Here is a 22,023-nt window from a genome sequence, read left to right as displayed (position 1 = left end):
ACCACCTGCATGCGCCTGCACCGCCTGCATGCGCCTGCACCGCCTGCACCGCCTGCACCACCTGCATGCACCTGCACCGCCTGCACGCACCTGCACCGCCTGCACGCGCCTGCACCGCCTGCATGCACCTGCACCGCCTGCACGCGCCTGCACGCGCCTGCACGCCTGCACGCGCCTGCACCGCCTGCATGCGCCTGCACCGCCTGCATGCACCGCCTGCACGCGCCTGCACGCGCCTGCACCGCGACAGACTCCAGCAGCGACCCGTCGCTACAACAGCAACCTGAAAAAAATTAAATGTCCTTTTTCAGCATAAAGCGCTCTGACTTAAATACATCTGCACCTGCACGAGTGACGCCTGAACGTCCCGCTTCAGTGACGCAAACGCTTCATTTCCTCCGTCTCCATGGCAACACACACCAGATCTCAGCGAAACTGACAGAACAAAAGAAACCAATGAAAGGAGAAGATTCAGTGTGCGCTCACCAAAAATGGCCGCGCGTGTTTAACTCTGTGAACTTAACCCGAACACGTTTTGGTAGCTTCAGTGCTAAAACTCATCATGAATGATTGAAGAAGTCGCGTTCAGCAGCGACTCCGGGTCTCCTGGTGGTGTCGACCTGTACAGCCTCCACCTCTGGACGAACATGCAGTTTGTAGCTCTGACGTGCGATCAGGCGCGACGACACGCTGAAAGATTGACAGACTAGATTTAACCTCCAGAGAGACGTCGTTTTCCATTGTTTGATTTCAACACGTGTTGAATTCACTGAGCTCAGCACTAATATCAATAAAATCATTTGATTATTAAATATTTCAGGTGGAATTTCTGCAAAACACCATAAAGCAGAAGAACGCGGTCGCTTTAAACAGCTGATGTTTTGTCTCGTGACGCCGGCTAAACTCCGCCCTCCTGGTTTGTGTCCAATGAGCACGTTTCAGGAGGTTTCTGCCATCTTTCAGCGCCGAGCTGCTGTTTGTTGATCTTATTGCTTTCCTGAGTGTGTTTCACATGGTTAACAAACACACACTTTGTGATTTTTAGCTTCCTCCACTATCGTCACAGCTTCCACCTGGACTCGAGCACATTCAGTTTATATGAAAAAGCTCAACGTGTGAGGAAAACGAGTTTCACGAGTTTCCCTCCGGACTGGGAGAAGTGATGCTGGCTCGGTTTAACTCGGGTTTTCCTCACATGGCGACTTCCTGTTTGCTGAGGAGGACTTCCAGCAGGCGCAGTTTGGCTTTCAGCTGTTTGTACTCCTGGTACTCCTCCTTCATCGGAGTTCGGTCCTCTTTTTGGCAGATTCTGTCCAACAAGCACAAATGACAGGAAACACAGGAGCGAGTTAACGAGGTTGCTGCCCGCACACGTCGCTCGTATTACCATCGAATAAAACCAGCTCCCGCTGCGTTAAAAGCTCCTGTTGTTAGTAAAGTTTGTGCTCACCTTCCGGTCTGTCGATAAAACTCGTCCTCGAACTCCTTCAGGACTTTCCGCCTCGCCTTCTTCTCGGCCCGGGTCTCCCGCAGACAGTCCAGCAGCTGAGACCTGGACCCAGGAACAGAAACTGAAAACCGGCCGCCGAGCGATTTACTGCACACGAAAGATGGACGCGGCTCCGTCGAGGTGTTTCATGGCCAATCACGCTCCTCTGCTTCAGATCAGAGGAGTCGCCCCCTGCTGGTCATTAGACAGAGTGCAGGTTTAAGACTTTTCAGAAGGAGCTGCGTCCATCTTTTATATACAGACTGTAGTAGCACCATGCTGCAGGCTGACTGTGAGGACCCTGAGCTCAGTCTGACAGGCGCAGTTACACCTGCAGGACTCGTCGTCTGACCGCAGCACGTCCACGTAAACATCGTGTCACACCAAGCTGCAGGAGCTGCACAGACCAGCTGCAGGTGAGGACTCAGACGTGTTTATTGCGTGTTTGTCACGTTTCATGAGCTGCTGAGTAGAAACTTCCTGTTAGCAGCCGTGTAACAGTAAAACGTCAGATGCGTTGGGACGCATACGAGACGTCCGTTTCTTTTAGCTTTCACCGGACGCGTCTGTGACACCGGCTCGGGTCACAGACGTTCAAAGCCTCGCCGCACGTCACTTTTCACCCACCTGGAGGCTTCGTGCAGGTTCGCTGTGGTGAGAGCATCTTGCTGCCGGACGGCTTTCACCTCGTCTAACGGCGACACGAAGGCCGGGTCGCTGTCCCGGTCGCTGTCTTCCTCGCCGGCTGCTGGTTGGGCCGGTCTGCGCGGCGGCGGGACAGGAAGCTCATCGACGGCCAACGAACTCACGCAGTCTTCATCAGAACCATCCTCTTCCTCCTGAGACAGAAACAGATGCGTCCTTGTACTTAAACGCCATCAAGCTTTAGCTCTTATGTAAAATCATCTCGACTACATAAACAACTCAAAGCTGCTGTTGTCACAGTGAGTTTGTCCTGAAGGTGGCGCTGCAGCAGGGGGACGATAAACCCACGTTTCCGTTTTTCTCTGACGAAACTTTGTTTAGTTCGCACGTATGAAATCGCTGCTGCTGTTAAAACACGACAGGTGTGCGTCTTACGATAGTGCTGATGGTGGGGCTGGCACACAGCAAGTGTTTGATCATCTGGTAGCGGTCGTACAGAGGCTTCACCAGGTTCTTCTCCTGCTTCGTTCCCTGGGACACAACAAAGTGTCAATAAGCTCCTCTCGTGGAGTTGGAGAATAAAAACACGGCGTTGGAAACGAGGGGCTTCGATCCTGCTGGGTGTGTGTGGGGGAGGACTCACCGGCCGGCCGTGCAGACTCTCGAAGTACAGCAGACATTTCTGCAGAGTGATTTTCTCCAGCACCATCTGAGCCTGAGTCATCTCCTGCACACAGTCCAGAGATGGCACCACATACGTCTGATATCAGAAAATTGGATATCTGCTGATACGGATGTGAACCTGATATAGTTACAATCAATAACGCTGTTTTTTCACGCTCCAGTTTAAGAAACAAAACATTAAAGCTGTTCTGTTATAATTTTATTAAACAAACATACGCTGCACCCAAAGTACTTCACAGTTCAGCCAAACTGATGTTTGTATTTAAACTTTAAGGACTTAAAGTAAAATTCAAAAAGTCATTTAAATGCAATTTAATGCAGATTTCAAAAACTTTGTTATATACTATGTTTACACTCAAAAACTTCAAATGGAGCCTTTTATACTTACAGCTGAACATAAACAGAGTTTAAAGCCAATAAACAAACACACTCATGTTTGGTCAGGATGATGTCAGTGTTTCTATCACGTTTAACCTGAGACTGAATTTTGTGTCATTTCTGTACAAAACTAAAGACTGAAAAAAGTGTTTTTCATAGTTTTTTCGAGCCATGAAACTGGCCAGGCCTCGCGCCGGGGCGGGTTTGTTTCCCCTGCGCGGGGCGCACACGCCGGGCTGTCCAAACAGGACCCCACATTCTTGAGTTTTAGTTCAGCAACACTCCTCCTGAAACTTTGGAGGTTTGAGCTCTTTGTACAGCAAAGTTACAGGAGGATAAAAATCATCATCAGTCGTTTGGTAAATAATCCCGTCACGTGAGAACAACAAATATATAACTTCCTGTTGTAACCCTCAAACTGAATGCTAATGTAACGACACTCACTACTTCCACGTCTAATAGAGATGTGACGTCATTCAGGGGTAAAACCGCAAAGGATTGTGGGTACGAGTGGTAAGCGGTACTAGCGCACGCAGGCTTTCACGTGAAAACAGTCACACAGCGATAAAAAGAAACACAAAAATGGCAAGAAGCTGTTGTGTTATTAGCTGCAACAGCCGGTCGCATGACAGCCACGGGAAGCCGACGGTAAAGAGATCGTTGTTATCGGATTCCGTCGTGGAAGAAAAATTGTTCAAACCGAGTTTCCGAAGTAACAAAGAGGCGACGGACGGCCTGGATTGCAGCCGTTCGAAGAGCAAATATAAGGTCCCAGAACGCTCCAGCTCACAGGTTGGTCTGCTCCAAGCATTCCCACAGAGGTCAGTCTGCTGTTGTAGTTATTACGTCATTTATCATAATTGGTGATGTAGGTTACAAATAAGTCTTACATTGATTTGAATTGAATTCGTTGCTTTGCTGCTTTGTTCACTGTGGCTTTGCGGGCTAATGTTTGTTGTGCTTTGTAGGGAAACCAGCCTACAAAATGCTAGGATGCGATCCAGACTGGGCCCCTCTATCAGCCTGGGTTTAAAGCTGCTACCACAGCCAGATCTGATTGGTTAAGAGAGAGAGCGAGATCAAAACAGCCACGTCTGCATATATGTGCCCAAGTGTTGTATGAAGCAAGTGATGAATAACTGTCTCAGTATGTTGTTTGATGTTTTGTTTTTGCATTGTTGATTTGTTTTTCAGCGAAGCAGCTAATAAAGCTGATGGATTTTTACAATGTTGCCTCTTTGCTGTGAGATTCTATAACAGAATGAAACAATGATGCCAGTAATAAATAAAGACAATGAATTGAATGAATTACCAAACACTTATTTTATTTCTATTGGATCTGAAAATGTTGTGTAACACTACAACCTGAAACGACACATAGATGCGTTGGCCTGTAACAGCAGCTGTGAGATGGAGTCGTCCAAACCACCAAAGTAAACTGGAGCTGGGCTTGTTGCAGGATCTGAAGTTACCAAACATGCTGTGAGTGTGTGCGCTCTCACTTAGGACCATATAATAATAAATGTGTGCGTGATGAAAGTTGTGCAGCACGCTGACGTCCTTACTCCACTCTGTGCTCGTGTGGGTCTGACCCTTTCACTCCTTTGATTTCTTCCTCGTACTTTCTTTGACTCTTCGTCACGTCTGTCTTTGTGCGGAGCTGCCGAGTTTCCGTCATTTCGTACAGAACTGTTTTTGGGGCAAATAAAATGCAAGTGGGGATTAAAACTGCAGAATTAATGGTTACCGGTGCTGGAAATGCTGGCGCTTGATGCAGTGTTTTGATTTTGTTGCCACTCGTACCCACAATGCAACGTGCGAAAGTCACGTGGTCTGTCGATCTCTATTGTCTGTAATGGAGGCGGAGTTCCTGTTTGTGATATTTATTGGATCAGGTTACATTTTTATTTCTCCCCGATATCCGATCCAGTCATTCAGGCCAGGATGGGACAGATACGGATCCTGTATATGGGACTGGTTAACCTCTAACAGAGTCGAGTCTGTGCGCGTGATAACGAACATTCAAAGTGAAACAAAATGAAAAATGATTCCTGTGATGAATCGAAGCGTTCGCTCACGCAGAGCCGAGCACCGACCTTCATGTTGTCAGGGAGACCCAGCGCCTGCCTCTTCTCTCTCAGCCGCCTGAACAGGGACTCCACCGTTTCCTCCAGAGCCGGTTTGTGCTCCGACGCCCCCTGCTGCCCCGCGCCGTACCTGCAGGATACAGGCAGCCGTCACTTTAGCACCAAAGCCTGCAGTTCCTCTAGCATCCAGCAGAGGCAGCATGTTAAAACCTTCCAGCTCTGCTGCAGTAACTCTGCGCACAAACTACTGGAACAGTTACTGAGTCAGCACAGGGTTAGTGAAGTCGGTTACCTGCAGACGTCTGCGCTTTCCTGCTCCTTCGACTCGAACACCGACTGCCTGAGTCTCAGCTCTGCAGAGGAAACACAGTCACACATTACCATGAACCAGTTCAGCAGTCAGTGAACTGAAACCAGAAACACAGAGGTCACAGTTTTACTGTCAGTTTGGCAGGAGCCTGATCGCAGCTCAGCTGATGAGCACGTTTACTGAGACTCCAGCTGCTGCTGTCAAACACGTGGCTGCAGCCTGCGCCCACAACAGACGCTGAACCTGAGCCGAGCCTGCGACCGTCACCTTTGAGCTGCTTGCGAGCCTTGGCCAGTTCGCCCATCACTCGGATCATCTCCGGGTTCGAGTACTTGTCATTGTGGGACGGCTGAAACAGAAGACGACAGAAATCAAATGATGCAGTAAAGAGCGATGACGTTCACGACTCTTCAACGCTGTGCCGTGAGTCTGACAGCACCCCCTCCTGGATCTACCTTGTAGTTCATCTCCTGCTCAAACTGGTCCTCAAACCTGCGGACCTTCTTCTTCAGGGTCTGGATGTGTCTCGTGAGGAAGGGCACGGACGAGGGACGCTCGCCCTCCGAGTCCTGCGTCCTGTCGCCCCGACACCTGAACACAAACACAGAGCGCTCAGATTCAGCAGGCGGGCATCATCGGGTACGAGCACGCCACCACCCCACAGGGATATATCCAGATATATTTATCAAAGAGATTTAACATTTTTAAGATTAGCAGGACACACACGGCTTTGAGCCTGAACGCGGGAACCGTCACGTTATCCAACGCCAACGTGTCACAGACACAGACAGGAAGTAGCTGTCGGTGAAACAACAAAGACGAGAAGCAGAGCGACAAAACTGGGTCACAGCTTCAGGCAGTGGCTCACAAACCGAAGACGATGATGATGAAGGACGGATTATATAAGCCGCACTAATGCAGGTCAAACACAAACCACTCCACTGCACTCTCCCCACCAATCACATGACATCGAGCACAAAAGAGCTTCAAGCAGCCTGAAACTGGAAACCAGAGCAAAGAGTCCAGTTGGTCCTGGAGCCAGGACCACCAGGGTCCAGATCCAGGCTGTGCAGCACGCGTGGAACCAGACATAAACGTACACAGACATCATTCAAAGGAAAACAAAGCAGGAAGTCCAGATGAACATCAGAGCGCCCCCCTCAGAGCAGCACTCACAGGATGTACTGCTGGCTGCACGGCGGCGACGGGGCGGAGTCCGGGTCCGAGTTAAACCTCTGACATGGGCTGGAGCAGCGGGGGGAGGGCAGGGGGCTGGCGCCTCCCGCCAGCAGCTGGAGGAGAGCTCCGCCTCCATCTGAGCCGTGTCCACCTTCACCTCCGGGGCTGCTCCTCTGAGGAGAGTAGGGGGAGTGGTGGGGGCTCGGCGGCGGCACTACGTCGGGGGTCGGGGGCTGCTGGCCGGGGTGGATGGCGGTTAACGGCGGGTGTCGCGGGGACTGTGGCGGTCTGGTCAGGAACGTCAGCAGCTCTGCAGACACACAAAACACAAACAGGTCAGCCTCCTCCTCCCAGCAGTGCTGTCAGCTTACAGTAATTATAATTATCTCTAAATTGCTTTATATACCACATGTATGTAAATATATATCACTGCAGCCTAACCCTGAGCACCTGTGGGAACAGTTAGCCAATCGAACACTGATCCAGTTTTACCTTCAGCCGTGTTTACAGCTGTTTTAGGCCAACGACAGGAAGTTAACAGGTTAGTTTCTGTGTTTAGAGAATCAGGACAGGAAGTTCAGAACATCAAAACTCTGTCACGCCCATTCATCGACGGCGCGCTCCATCACTGCGTTGCTCCTCTGTGCTGTCAACGGTCATCATCACTCCAACAAGGGTCCGAATGCCAAAGCTCAGTCTGCTGCCTGTTTCTATTGTTCCCAGCGGATCCAATAAAAAGTGTTTGAAACTCGGAGAATGCCGGGAAGCCTGCAGCTGCCGAACAGTGAAAATGACTAAAATAACTGCAAACACTCTCACCACTGCTACGACCTTCCAGGACCTCTGGACCCAACTGAGAACCACATGTAGCAGAGGTGTCAAACATAAGGCCCAGGGCCCTGAATCAGCCCGCTAAAGACTTTAAACCGGCCCACTGGATGTGAGGGAATGATGGATGTTTGTATTCCTCTAAGTTTTACAAGCTCCATTTTTCACTATTGACTGTAGAAATTAAGTTTTTGTGCAAACGTTTCTGTAAATTCATAGAAGCTTGTTTGTAATAGCAGCGTGCACAGACACACACACACACAGTGTGTGAACAGTTATCTCAGCTAATGCTTCGTGTCAGTTATCTCAGCTAATGCTTCGTGTGCAGGTAAACTGGAAGGTGTGTGTGTGTGTGTCTCAGCGTACAGGGTCTGGATCATCTCCAATGCGAACACACACACATACAAAACAACAGTTTATAAACACACAACACACACACAGACTGACAGGTGTGTGTACCTGGCGGGCTGTTCTCGTCTGCAGGGACGCCGTGACAAAGCGCCAGCGTCTTCGCCTCCTTCCCTCCGAGCTCGGCCCGACCACGGGGGCTCTTCTGCTCCTTGCTGCCCAGAGGAGGGGGGCTCTCCTCGGGGGATGACCCCAGCGATGTCCCCCCCTCCACCTCCAGAGCCTGGAGCTTCTGCAGGGAGCTCTGCAGGCAGAAGCAGAACATGCCAGACACGCTGGTCCAGAGATTAACCAGGTTCCAGGCGCAGTGTGTCTGTGTGTGTTTGTGTGTGTGAGGTGAATGTAGGGCAGTGAGGCACTGTTACAATGAAAGACTCCAGATATTAGCCAGATCTCTGAAACGTCACATGTGGAAGCACAGAGCGGGGGCTTAGTGTTCAGGAAACAGTCTTATCCCACAGTTTTAAAGCATAAGTCAATGAGCCTCCCCTCCAGGAATTACACCAGCACCATCCAGAAAAACACGTCTCCCTCCAGCTCTTCCAGATATTAGTCACGTACAGACAAATGCACACACTCTCCAGTAGTTAGCCAGTGCAGGTGAAATCCACCAGCATGCAGAAATATTCACTCCGCTGATTCTCTCCCACTCCAGGAATTAGCCATCCCCGGGTGGACGCCGCTCAGCAGTGAGAGACCTGCAGGACGGGTTTGAATCTTCATCCTCTGCCTCTGCACGTTCACTGATGATGATGATGCTGGTATCCTCCCTCACTCACTCCGTCTGCAGCTCTCGCCCTTCCTCTCTGCTTGGATTACTCATCCTCAGGCTCGTGAGGAGAGGAGGGAGCAAGGATGCAAGAGGAGGAGGAGGGGGGGAGGGATGTCTGCCCTCTCTCTCCCCCTGAGGAGGAGACGGCTGGGTGAGAGACATCTGAAGACAGGAGGAAGCCGCTCTCTCTCTGGTCATGAGGCTTCTCCCGCATCGGTGTGGGAGGGGCTTCCTGCTGACATCACCGTGTGTGAGTACGTGTTTAATTCTCATTCATAAAAACAGGAGAGGAGGAAGAGGAGGAGCAGTTACGTGCGTCTCCTCACACATCCAAAAACTCTGAACACGCAGTGACACGTCCCCACAGCGTTTCTATGGAAACACTGCATGCTGTACGAGTTTGACGTGTCAGGCGCTCACACCGCGACCGTTTACAGACTGTACATAAAAGACGGAGGCTCGTCAGCCTCTTCCTGTATCATCCTGCATCCATGGCGACACCTGCCAGTCACAGAGGCCACGCCCCCAACAATTGCAAACTTTAAACCGGTGAGTAAGTCATATGTAGGGGCTGTGTGTCACCTGCGCCCCTACATATGACAGAAGTAGCTCCACAGGTGACGTGTTTCAGCCTGTGACACACGTGGGAACGAAACAGAGGAGACTAACATGGTCACTGGCGCGAGGAATACACGCACGGTCGTGAAGCGTTCGCAATTATTTATTTATCGGTAATTTTAAAATGTCATTCATAAAATGTATTATTCGTTATTTTCATCATGATCTGGTGAAACAGCGCCCCCACCCAGGCATTCTGTTCCCTTCAGGCGGAGAGTGGTACTGCAGCGCTCTCCGTCCACATCGTGTAGACGGGAGAAGCGGGAAAACGCAGGGATAAAATGGCAGCTGTATTTACAGAGGAGCTCTCAGATGGATGATGTGTTGGCCGAATTACAGAATATGACCTAATACTTCCAGAAAAGCTCGCGAATCTCATTTATTTTTTACATCTGCTCGGAAACCCGCGCCCGTGCCTTTCACTACGCCGGCTTTTGAGCGGAGTTCCGCTGAAACGGCCATCATCAGCTCACAGAGGAGAAACGGCGGGAAGAACGATACTGTCCTTCAAATTAAAAGTCGCCAACTCAACAATTTTCAATTTTCTACCGACATAAAGTCGCTGATCAGCGGGGTTGTTGGATCATGTCACATGTTTAATATTTCATACTGATTAGAAATCTGACAGCTGGAAGAAAACAAATCTACAACCTCAGGCGACAACACCCGGAGGTTGTTTCAAAATAAAAGTTGCAAACCCATCTCTGCTGTTCAGTTTCTGAGGTCTGTGGTTCGAGTCCGTCCTTCCAGCCCTGCCTTTCCTGACTTGTGATTTTAGGATGATATTTAATAATTAATGATGAATTTATTTTGGCTGAGATCAATAATTCAGCACTGTTTCACTAAGATCCATCTAGTTATTGTTCAAAGCAACAAATGTTCAGCTTCTTAACATTATAAATGTTACCTACATTTGTAAATTTGTATTTTAACTAATGAACTTTGCTGTTCATACATTTTATTTTGGCTTCCTTGTGCTTTGTAAATGTGATCTCTACCTGAATGTAATTCTCACTTTAAATAAAGATGTAATTTAACCCTGGATTCACATGTAGTATTCTTAATTGTTCATGCTGAGAACTTGGCTCATTTAATCCCAAGATAACTGCCATGATGCCACGTCTCGCTTGGAAATCTCGTCTTAAGGGTGTCATGAAGCGCTACACTTGAAGGCTCATTTACCCCGGTGTGGACTCACAAACACACAAGCACCATTGCGCCTCCTTCAGGTGTTCAAATGCACCAGTACCTGTGCACCCTCCTCACACTCCCATATTTCATGTTAATAATATATTTTATTGTGTTGTGGGCTGGAACAACGTCAGAATTTTGAATGTCATTTTCTTCTTTTGCTTCATTTTATAAATAAAAAAAATAAACTTTGTTTTTTTTTTTTACAGCTTTTATTTTTTTTAAACAGATTGAGCAACTTTGGCAAAGAGTTTTTCTTTTAACAGTCATCACCGTAAAGCTTTTTCCACTGAGAGACGGAAAGAGTCAGAAGGCTTCTTCAGCTACTGCAACAGCCACTGTAGCAAAGATAATAATAACAATAATAATAATAATAATAATAATAACAAACAGCTGAAAACATCATCAAAACACAATATCCCCAGTATATACAAATAAACTAATGACACTTGAGCTTCATCACACAAACACAAAGCATCATGACTTTGATATAAACATGAATATTTCTCCTTCTGGTCCAAATACGTGTCTTATTTATTTTGTGCATTTTATTGTCGTCGGACTCTGATTGTCCCCATCAGGAGTATTTTAGCTCTGTCCAGCAGATGGAGCCAGTCAGTCAGAGGAAACAGATATTTCTCCGCTTTGAGTAAAGTATGACCTGTGATTGAAAATTCTAGTTTGAGGTTTTTAGACTATGAAGTCCTCCTCCACTTCAAACTACTCAGATATAATAGGAAATTACTGATAATTAGCGAGGCTCGTAGGTGGTGTTGTTCTCCACATCCCAGAAACCATCAGTGAGATCTCCATCCCTCACTGGACTCCCACCTTCATGTTTTTCCACTGGAATATTTGCTGGAAAAGCCCAGCACAGGCTACTTTGTGGAAGTCTGACTGTGTGCTGCCCTCTGCTGGTGAAAACTGAACATACTGTTGTTGTCATGCAGAGCTCACAGACGTCACATCACTGATCATTCTACAGAAAAACCATAGCGAAATCCGACTGCTGAAGATAAAGACTTCATAACAAACTGGAGACTGTTAGCTGCTTTTACAAAAGGCCACAAAAACACATCATCAGTACAAATTTAAATTACTGCAAATTTGATCTTTTCATCTCATGTTTGGAAGCAAACAAACTGCAGACTCATCAACTCAACAATACTAGAGGTCCACTTTGTGACGGAGTTACTGTCAGCATGAAGACGTAACGGAAGTTTTTTTTTCTCCACCCGTCCACCGCCAAGTCGTAGACGCGTCATCCTAACGTGTTCTGAACAAAAAGGTTTTGATGCATTGCAGAAAAATGGAAACACTCCAGAAACCTGCACAGTTTTAAACGTCTTCAGACCAACAGCTCAGAAGAAATCAAAGCACGCTGTCTAATTCATGTCCAAAAAACATGGAGGAAGTCTTGGAAAATTGTTCAAAACATCAGTTCTCATGCAGCAATTCAAAGACTCACAATATAAAGAATGACAGAAAGGAAAGCTTAAAGAAGAAATGTTTGCATCACTACCCCGTTATCCTTTGGGGGTGAAGATCGCTACTACGCCCAGCATTGTTTTCTTTCTATCTGTCTTTGGATCTGAAGTTCCAGAAAATGAAACAGGAAGTGAAGGCATCATGGTGACCTCAGGTTTGTGAGTTCGGTCTCAGTTTGTCTTTATTTCACTCGGTGCGGTTCTTCACGCCACAGAGGAACATAACCGTCCTCCAGCCCTCTGTGAGGGTCTCCAGAACCTTCCAAATCTACCACCTAATCAAACAGCAAGCAGTAGGAGAGTGATCTCCCCCTGAGGGGGTCAAAGTTCAACTGTCAGTTATCAAGGCCACTTGAGAGAAGCACAAGTTTTCCACTTGTAGGAAAAGCAGGACTATGATGCCTTCAGTGTCTTCAGGAAGTATGGGAAGGATGACTCGACGTTGTTCTCGGATTGTGAAAGTGATGCTGTCACAGGGGAAGTATGCAGGAGGGCTTCTGGTTTAAGTCCTCATAGGGTAACCTTGTGTTGACGTTACTAAAAGTAATTATCATAAAGAAGTCCTTCGGTCTGTGGAACCACGGAGGACCTGGGGCCTTGGAGAAGTTCCCCACTTTGGTAGGTTGGTAATCTAGTTCATTGCTGCCAGAAACACTTTGGGATGATTTTGTTGAACTGTCAAGATGTCAGGTATCTTTGATGAAAGCAGACATCAGATTTATGGTAAACATCACTTCCTGTGAAACGTGTTGGTTGAATGAGGATCCAAAAAGGCCTGTGCTGTGTCACTAACTCAAGGCATTTGTTTTGTCTCTAAGGAACATCCAATTATTTCTTCTGTATTGTGTGGATGAAGTTACTGCACAGTCTTGGCTGCTGTATACAGGCTGAAGGAGCAGCCGGTTAACGTAGCGAGGAATTGTCTATGTGTTAATCAAACTCATTTCCTGATTTCAGAGGGCTGAAAGAAGTTGTTTTACAGCAACATATGGGACAGAAACTCTTGCAGCAGTAAATGGCACATAAAGATAGAGCTGCGCAGGTGCTTGACTTCTGTTGGAGGGACATGACCAAAGTTCATCTGTAGCCAAACAAGGAATCAGGCTTCTTTGGGTTCATGAGATATTCAGAGGCATCACTGACTTTTTCTATGCCGTAGATCCTTTTTTGTAGCTGTACCGTTAACCTCCCGGGGTCCCGACAGGTTTCTAAAAGCTGACATCATTTCTGTTGTAAAAGTTAAAAACATGCTTTTATCTATTTGCTGAAAATCACCATCAAAGCAAAAGATGTTTGTAGGACTGACTTCGTGCCCTGAGTGCCTCGAGAAATCATCCTGCATTGTCTTAATATGAAAAAAGAACAAACGTGTGATGTTAAGAGGCAGTTTGTTTGATGCCTGAACTGCTTCAGCTTCCAGCTCTCAGGTGTGATGGTGGGCCCCAAGTTCCTCCTGTTAGCAGAGACCAGCTTGACCAGTTCGACCAAGGAAAGGCCTGGAGTCCATTTCCCTTTATGAACTTCCATGCACTAGGTCCTCAAATCCTCAGTGTTTGACTCCTAGAAGTTTACAGCCATGCTTAGAACAACACAATCACTTCAGGTAGGATATTTCACCAAGATGCCCACGCAGCCTTTGTTCAGCCCGCTGAGAAGTCATCGTCTTCTTCATAAAGTGTCAAGCTCTGGGTGTTGGTGTAAACTGATGGCTGCCACTTTAGAAGTCATAGTCCCACCCAGAGTTGTCATCTGGTGGTGGTTCATCTGTGTCTTCAGGGAAACTGTCAAAGTTGCTCGTATCAATCGCAGAGGAGACCTGGACAGAAGGTGAAACAATAAAACCCCTTTAAAACCTGCAGACCAATCAAAGCAAACTTTGTTAAATCAAATGACTTTAACAGTTTACACAGAAGTCACAACTTTACAGGGCTGGAGAGAGAAATCAATCGAGAAGCTCGAGGTGACGATGGGGAGGACCTGTTTGAAGCTAAAGGAACTCTTCACAACAGATTTAACGTTGTGCCAGTTTGAATACGTATAAGTTGGACCAGAAAAGCCGAGAGGTTCAGTCTCTGGAGCGTGTCCTGGTTCCATCTGGGTTCTTCCCGGTTGGACATGCACCAAATATAAATTTGCCTTCGATTACGTTCCTTCATTCTCTTTAGTACTTTTTGTGAGAGACGAAGAAACAGGAAATGAGAGGAGTAAAACACGAGTAATATGTGCACAAAATCTCAAGACCCAAACTAAACTGACCTCATGGCTGAGGGTCCATGTAAATATGGAGAGCTGTCCGTTTCACAGTGATGAGATAAACTCACAGGTCCATTTATTAACTTTCATGGGTGGAATTCAATAATTTCACTTATAAACTTGTTCTAGCAGGGATGGTAATCCCCGTTTTAGTTTGATTCTTTCATTTATTAGAGAATATACCGAAATCATGTCCAACTAAACATAAGACTTATTACCAGGGTGTCTTTGCTAAAAGTGTTTTTCTCTCAGTGAGGATAAAAATGGTTGATTTTAACACTACATACTGAGCCAGTCTACAGCACGAACAACATCAAATCAGATTTTTAGTGCGGGACAGAAGTTGATGATCAGGATTCCTACCAACCTGTCATTAAGTGCCTCTGTGTCCGAGTGAAAACTACCATTGACTAAATAAAATATACATGAAGCAGACTCCCAACATCAGGAGACAATCAAAATAATTTGTTGTTTTAAACTTTAAAAATCAGCAGGGAATCTTCAGGCTTTGACGATTCAAGAAGAAAAAGTGAATTTTTATTTCTACTCACATCTGGTGTGATGGGCGGAGTCAGCGTTCCTTTTCTCAGACCCTCCCAGTTAAAACCTTCAAACCACCTGAGCGCACACACACACACACACACACACACACACACACACACACACACACACACACACACAGATTTGTCTCATATTCAGACTGACAGGTCAAAGGTCATCCTCATGAGAATGTTTTGTGAGCAGCTCACTCACTTGTGTTTCTGGATGTCTTTGACTCCATTTTTGAGGTTTCCGAGTCTCTCTGAAGGATTATCCCTGCCAGCACAGCTATGGTTAGATACTTTTCCTGGAGATGAAAACAGTGAATTGTGGCTCAGACAGCGCCCCCTACCTGCAGAGCTTCTTGATGAGACTGGCGGCATTCTTGGTGATTTTCTTTGGGAACTCGATCATGTCGATGCCTCTCAGGATGACATTGTAGGTTTTCATTGGATCTGGACCTGAAAACGGAGGGCTGGAGACACAAGCAGACACTGAACCACACACACAAAAGCAAAAAAATAAAACGTCCAGCACCGAGTTGGATCTTCACCTGCCGGTCAGCAGCTCGTACATCAGAATACCCAGAGACCAGTAGTCAGCAGAGACGTCATGACCCTTGTTGAGGATGATCTCTGGAGCGACGTACTCCGGCGTCCCGCAGAACGTCCACGTCTTCTTACAAAAACCAATTTTCTTAGCAAAGCCAAAGTCCACCTGAAAAAAACAGGCCGAAGAGCTCTTCACAGTATGTGAATGTGATGACAAATTTACAGCATCCTCCTTTCTGACGCTATTCGTCGACTTACGTCTGATTGTTTGTCAAAAATAAGGGAGGTGCTAGTGCGTACCAGCTTGGCGTATCCTCGGCTGTCCAGAATGAGGTTTTCGGGTTTCAGGTCTCTGTAAATGATGCCTTTGGCGTGCAGGTAGGCGAACGCTTCGACCACGCAGCCCGTGTAGAACCTGGTGGTGGAATCTTCAAAGGAGCCCCTGAAACGGAGTTTAAAGAGCTGTGACGGCGCTCTCAGCACGTCCTGAGCCTCTGTGACGACTCACTGACAAGTTTTAAAGGCTGCAATGTGCACGTTTCTTATTTGGGTTTTAGCCAATAAAAGGTCAGACACGATCCTTCAGTCTGAGGTGACATCATCAGAAGTTTCATCTCATGTTTCACAAATGACGGTTTCATTGATTTTGTTCTAAATGAAGATTTTTTGACTGTTTTGTACTATAACTATTTTACTACATTTTATTAAAATATGTAAAGTTGTACATGATGAGAGTTTTGTGTGACGCGTACCGGTCTCTCAGTATGGTCCACAGCTCTCCGCCCAGACACGCCTCCATCAGCATGTACAGATATTTACTGTCTTTAAAGGTGCGGTACAACCTGAGCACAAAGAACAACAGCAGCTCATCTTTTATGACGGTTACGTTGTGTTTATGTCAGTTTTTAAAAAGCCCACGAACATGAATGTTTTTCCTGGCCAGACTCCAGCCTGTGTTACTTTTTACGAGGCTTTGTCTAGAAGCCAGAAACAGAAAGAAGAAATCTGATTCAACGATTTTATTTTGTAAAACTTTTTTCTCACTGCAAATTTTCCACGAAGTTTATATATCAAAGAGCATGAATATAAATATTACACAATATTACACCAATGTTAAACTCTGGTCACATGACTTTGATCGGCAGGTTGATGAGGTTTTTTTTGCCTGATACAAAATGTCATAAAACAATTAAGCGTTTTTGAATATTTTACTTAAGAATTCATCTTTGAATTAAAGTATGTATTGCAAAGCATCTTTCATTGTTTCCATCAAACACAAAGCCTCGAGTGACGGTTGTTGTGCCGACCTGACGATGAAGTCCGAGTGCGCCTCGGTCATGATGTGCTTCTCAGAGCGAATGTGCTCCTGCTGCCTCGTGTCCACGATGTGACGCTTCTTCAGGATCTTCATGGCGAACGTCTTTGCCTCTTCGCTCTTCAGCTGCACCTGAACAAACACAACGGGTCCTTCCTTTAAATGCACGCACAGCCTGATCTGGTAAAAACATCTAAAAGCACAGGGCGTAAAGAGCTAGCAACGCAGCTAGATACACCTGCATCAGTCAAACCCAGGAAGCTTTATTTTCTAGAGGAGGTCCAACACTTCCAGAGATGGTGACGTAGCCTCTGGGCTAAAGTTTAACAAAATGTGGCTAAAGTTAGAACAACTGCGATTCAGTCGCTGCGTATCGCGCCACTTTCATAATTTCTCCAAGCTAAAAAAGCATGCTACTCTTGTTTTTGTTTTATTTTGAAAAACTTACTGGTCCACAGTCTTGTGCTCTCACATCTCATTTCATGTTTTAGATCATCACAAAATTCAATATCAGACAAAGACAACAGAGCAAATACAACAAACAGTGTTTAAAAGATCTTTTCATTTATTCAGGGAAAAAGTTACCGAAGCACATGGATGTTTATACTGGTAATAACTGGTTGTGCCATGATCGGCAGCAAGAACTGCAATCAAGTGTTTGTGATGTGTGAGTCTTTCTCATCACTGTGGGGAACTTTGGCCCCTCTTGCTGAATCCAGACATTTTGGAGGGGTTTCACGCCAAAACATCTCGTCTGATTTAAGTCCGGACTTTGACTCGGATCAGTGTCCTGCTGCAGAACCAAGTGCTCTTGAACATCACAAAACAAACTGATGGGCGGACATCCTCCTTCAGGGTTTTCTGGTCGGTTACGGCGAGCCGTCCTGGAGCAGAGCAGCCAGACCATCACACGACCACCACGGAGTCTTCCTGCTGCTGCGATGCTCTCTTTATGAAGCACTGTTAGTCTGATGTGACGGGACTCAGATCTTCCAGAACGTTCAGCTTCTGTCTCGTCAGTCCACAGAATATTTCCCAGACGTCTCGGGAACCATCCAGATGTTTGGTGGCAGATGTGAGACGACTCTGTGTGATGACCTTAGGATACCGTTATACCTTTATTAGTCCCACGTGTGGGAAATTTGTTGTTAAGGCCGCCGACCTCTGCCAGCGCCATCTTACCCTTCTGACCATACAGACATTACACAAACATCACATGGGGAAGACCTCTGACCTTAACTGAGCCCAGTGACGCCTGCAGGCTTCTATTTAAGTGATTTCTTGAGTCGGCTTTCCAAAAAAGGTCACAGTTAGAGGGCACAGAGGGCAGATTTAACGAGGAGGGCAGTCATTTTCAGACTGGTCAGGTAGGTACGAATAAGCTTTATTTAAATCATCATTTAAATCCTGTACTCTGTGCTGAGTCTAGTCTAATATTAAAACGTGTTCGATGGACAGAGTCAGTGTTACAAGTATGCAAATACAAAGACGAGCAGAGGTCCGATACTTTCCCCGCAGCTCTGTCGGGGGTCTGTCCCTCTGCTGGTACATCAGCTCTTCGTTACATGTCAGTAAACAGCGGAGCAGCTGCGCGGCGTCTCTGTGGGGAATCTGTGCCGTAAGCCCACCGCCATGCTCTCGCTGTAAACACCTCGCTGTGTGCTGTTCATAGGCGATGACACAATCCTCTATTCCTGGACCGATTCCTCAAATTACGGTCCTGACTTCTTACTCCGACATGTCTGAGAGGTCACCCCCTCCTCTGTAACCGACACCATCAGTGCTGACGGAGAAACAGCAGCAGCTGGAAGCTTTTTCAACACAGGAAAACTTCCACTTCTGATAAAGGACTGTTTAGCTGAGCTGCTTCCAGGGTCAGTCGGTCGTTCGTGACTTTAACAGCGTTCAGCCGCTCTGCACTGCTGATGGTTATGTCCCGCTCGTTGCCACTAGCTGCTGTATTTCTGATGGTCTGCTCGGTCGGTGCTGCAGTCACTCGTTGTGAGACTGTTGGAAACTCGGACATGTTGTCCAACCTGTAAACTAAAGTCTTCTAACAACCTCAGGAACAACTGATCTGATTAGTTCTGAAGGACTGAACAGAGTCAGAGTCACAGTGAAGACAACGGTAAACTGAACGTTAGTAAACTGGGGTTCGTTTTCCTCTCTAATGCATCTGTGCAGTGCTTGGCTGGTTTCAGGCCATCTGGAGACAGACTGTGGGATGAGGTCAGTCACCGTGGATCCATGTTCCTGATCAGGTCCACGAGAATAAAGTGAAATCGAACACAAACAACTTTTCTGTTCTGATTTACGAGAACTCGCACTCAGCCTAGAAACCACGCAGGTTGTGATAAAACCTGAAGCTGTTTGGTGGGTACGCTGATGGCTCTGAGGCGTCACATGATTCGTAGTCTTTGCGGTGAGACAGTCGGGAGGTCGGAGGTCTGCTTTATCCTTGGAGCAGAGTTACACTCCAAAAATATCCCCAGGGGAACGGTGGGAGACCCTGAATGGGGATTCCTTCCTGCTTTTGGGCAAACCCTCCGCAGGGCTTCCCCTTCGACCTTTAGTACCTTCAGGCCCCGCCTCCTGCGGCAGAGAAACTCGACTCCCTGAGCTGCATTGCACCACCCGCTGCCTCCCGCCCTCCCCCCCTTACATTTTTCCATCACCTCAAACCTTCTCACTATGACCTGTTTTAATCAGATAAAGCTGTGGATGAATTTATGATGTGAGGCGCCCTGAGGCCAGGGTCACATGTTTGATACCTGACAGATTTATTAGGACGGCAGGACGATGGCGACGCTGGACAGAAACTCTGAGGTTTCTGTGAACCTGCAGAGCCTGAATCACATGAGGACTGGTGTCCAGTTACCAGCACAGATATTTTACTGGTAAGATACTGCGAATAGCAGGGCTCACACACACACACACACACACACACACACACACACACACACACACACACACACACACACACACACACACAAACTCATGACTCTAGTTTAAACTGATAATCACTCTCAAGCTGGTCCTGAATAATCATTAAAGTCTTATAACTAAACCTACCTAAACCTGTTTGCATTATTAGGGGCGTGGCCTCTTTAACTGACAGGTGGATTGTGACACAGGTGCCTGTAGCTGCTAGCTTCACCTGAGCGGTACCTCTGGACTATGTTTGTGCAGTTGGAGCCTTTTTAATGACATCATGTGGCCAAGAACATGGCTGCTGTGAGGTCACCGTACTAACAGACCAATTGAAGGCGGAGCTCCAGTTCAGGATTTTGGGGACATCATTGTGATGCAGTGTATGAAGACGATCAAAGCACACGAGCAAGCATTATCTGACAGCTTAGAGCTCCGCCCTCTCGTCCACTTACTGATGGCTCCAAAGAAAAGGCTGACACAAACGTGTAGGTGACATCACAGAAACCATCTTTTTGTTGTGGCAGGCCTTCCACAGTGAGTCTGCATCCACACATTCAGATAAAACTACCTCCGACTCTCAGTGACGCACAGATAAATCTAATTTCCTGAAATGTCAGATCATACCAGTTCGACGCGTCCGAAGCCTCCGACTCCCAGCGTGTCGATGATGTTGAAGTCAGTGAGTTTCAGACTGGAGAAGAAGGCGTTCTCCGCCTCGTATCTGAAACAAAAACACACATCACTAAACACAGGACATCGATCCCGGGACGAAACACCAGGGTTCAGCTTTAGCTTCCCATGCTAAATCCTGTCTGGCATTCCCAACAAGGGACCTGGTTTTACCTGCAGCATCTGACCACGTGGAAGAACGGGAACTTCTTTGATGTCTGGATGGAGTACGAGATGATGGGGAAGGAGAAAGAGGAGGGAGGAGCAGGGAGGCTGGGGAGCCGCTCTCTCTGCTCCTTCGCTGGGACGGGAATCGGCTCTCTCATCGCCAAACTTTATTTGAACAGTAAATCCACTTGTTCAGGAATGTTGGTTTGGAATCATCCAGATGACGCTGACGGGGAGTTCGTAAGCTGCCCGACTTCTACCGAGTCTGGAATCTGATGTTGGTCAAACTACGAACGTGTGAACAAACAACTTGTCTTCAGTCTTCACGAGAACGTTCGGCAAAGTGTCCGTAACAGAGCCGTCTCAAAGGAAGAGCTCCACCTCCAGATTACATGGTGAGGACAGGAGCGGGCGTTGGAGGTCCGGTGGTACCACAGGTGTGGAGACTTTGCTAGATCCTCCAGCTCCTCGTGCATCAAGGTTACAAACAAACCTGAACCCTGTAGCACCGCGTGAATCCGAGGATCACCTCAAAGGAAAGCTCAGCACCTCAGTGGATGACACACACAGATCCAGGATCTGGACTCCAACTTTGTGGCGTCTGATTTTAAAAAGCCCAACTGAGCATGCTCAAAGTGAAGTGTAAGGAGGAAAGCCTCTGAGAGGTCTGCGTCTGCTCCGGCCGATCCCGCAGGGCGTAATGAGCTGAGAGGAGAACCTGCAGGAGGACCCTGCTGCTGCTGCTGCTCAAGTATTTTTAGCACATGGAAACATTGCTGAGAGGTTCGCCTGTAAACGCAGCTCAGTTATTAAAGGACAGACTGTCCCGACCTCTAAACCAGAGGACGCAAAAGTTTCAACTTCTCAGGTTGTGTAGGCGCTCTGCCCTTCACCTGTGGGGCGAACCTCGCTCGTCTGCCAGGTTTGAATGAAATATGCTTCTGCAGCTGTGCTGTTATGTAAACAGGGGCCTGACTAGTTCCTGGAAGCTGTGGAATCAGATTACGGCAGAAACAGAAGCTGCTGCTGGTCGCTTGGGACGAAACAACGCAAACACTCTAAAATTAGTGCGAGGTCTTAAGTAAGAGATTTACTGTTAGAGCTCGCAGCCAGGTTCAAATCCAGACCACCTTCACCCCGCTGACGTGCCCTTGAGCAGAACACTGAACTAACACACAGGATGAGAAAAGCGCTCAGTTTAAAGTAGAGCTAGTGTCACGCTGCAGAACAAGGTCTTTATAAGTATAACTGCATTTGATCTCTATTAATATTTACAGTATCAATGAATTTATACGATACTTAGCTGTATTTAGTCTGGTAATGGAAAGAAGCACCTTTATTCTCTGATAAGAAGTAAAATAAAAATATATAATGTTTGGTGATTAAACGATGGCGTAAACAGAGGCTGCTCTGCATGAGATAAAGAAGGATTATTTTACTCTGAGGTTCATGCTAAGCTGCTCTCATAGACTGAGAGGAAGCTTAACATCATCTTTAACTCATGGATGCATTCACACATG

General features: G+C 47.0%; 2 protein-coding genes across 4 annotated transcripts in view; both read right to left on the bottom strand.

The window, feature by feature from the left end:
* Positions 1-167: 167 nt before the first annotated feature.
* On the bottom strand, positions 168-9,137 carry LOC120722901 (protein FAM13C-like). The gene is made up of 11 exons (XM_040014083.1): positions 8,060-9,137; positions 6,770-7,082; positions 6,049-6,184; positions 5,861-5,942; positions 5,576-5,636; positions 5,293-5,413; positions 2,778-2,861; positions 2,570-2,665; positions 2,117-2,328; positions 1,451-1,552; positions 168-1,309 (listed from the first exon to the last, which is right to left on the bottom strand). Exons 1-11 carry the CDS (start codon positions 8,271-8,273, stop codon positions 1,192-1,194), a joined length of 1,539 nt encoding a protein of 512 aa, XP_039870017.1. The 5' UTR covers positions 8,274-9,137; the 3' UTR covers positions 168-1,191.
* Positions 9,138-11,131: 1,994 nt separating this feature from the next.
* Positions 11,132-22,023, bottom strand: part of prkg1b (protein kinase cGMP-dependent 1b) — a 66,661-nt gene continuing 55,769 nt past the window's right edge. For 2 of the 3 annotated variants that reach the window (XM_040014064.1, XM_040014065.1), the window contains 9 exons: positions 20,291-20,387; positions 16,728-16,867; positions 16,173-16,262; positions 15,721-15,862; positions 15,423-15,586; positions 15,222-15,344; positions 15,083-15,145; positions 14,881-14,947; positions 11,132-13,892 (listed from right to left, as the gene is read on the bottom strand). In XM_040014064.1, coding sequence (XP_039869998.1) covers positions 13,794-13,892; positions 14,881-14,947; positions 15,083-15,145; positions 15,222-15,344; positions 15,423-15,586; positions 15,721-15,862; positions 16,173-16,262; positions 16,728-16,867; positions 20,291-20,387 — 985 coding nt within the window. In that variant the 3' untranslated portion in view covers positions 11,132-13,793. Of the gene's footprint in view, positions 13,893-14,880; positions 14,948-15,082; positions 15,146-15,221; positions 15,345-15,422; positions 15,587-15,720; positions 15,863-16,172; positions 16,263-16,727; positions 16,868-20,290; positions 20,388-20,509; positions 21,484-22,023 lie in introns of those variants that run through there. The other variant, XM_040014066.1, reaches the window with a different exon arrangement.

The sequence above is a fragment of the Simochromis diagramma genome, unplaced genomic scaffold, assembly GCF_900408965.1.
Source record: "Simochromis diagramma unplaced genomic scaffold, fSimDia1.1 OVJJ01000669.1, whole genome shotgun sequence".
Lineage (NCBI taxonomy): Eukaryota > Metazoa > Chordata > Actinopteri > Cichliformes > Cichlidae > Simochromis > Simochromis diagramma.
This window is presented reverse-complemented; position numbering and strand designations above follow the sequence as displayed.

What these genes read in the sequence shown, in the direction of transcription:
- LOC120722901 (XM_040014083.1), bottom strand. Translation starts at nt 8,273, where the DNA reads ATGTTCTGCTTCTGCCTGCAGAGCTCCCTGCAGAAGCTCCAGGCTCTG. An exon ending in TGCAGCCAGCAGTACATCCT is followed by an intron (nt 6,185 to 6,769) that starts GTGAGTGCTGCT and finishes GTTTGTGTTCAG; the next exon opens with GTGTCGGGGCGACAGGACGC. An exon ending in GGCTCGCAAGCAGCTCAAAG is followed by an intron (nt 5,637 to 5,860) that starts GTGACGGTCGCA and finishes TTTCCTCTGCAG; the next exon opens with AGCTGAGACTCAGGCAGTCG.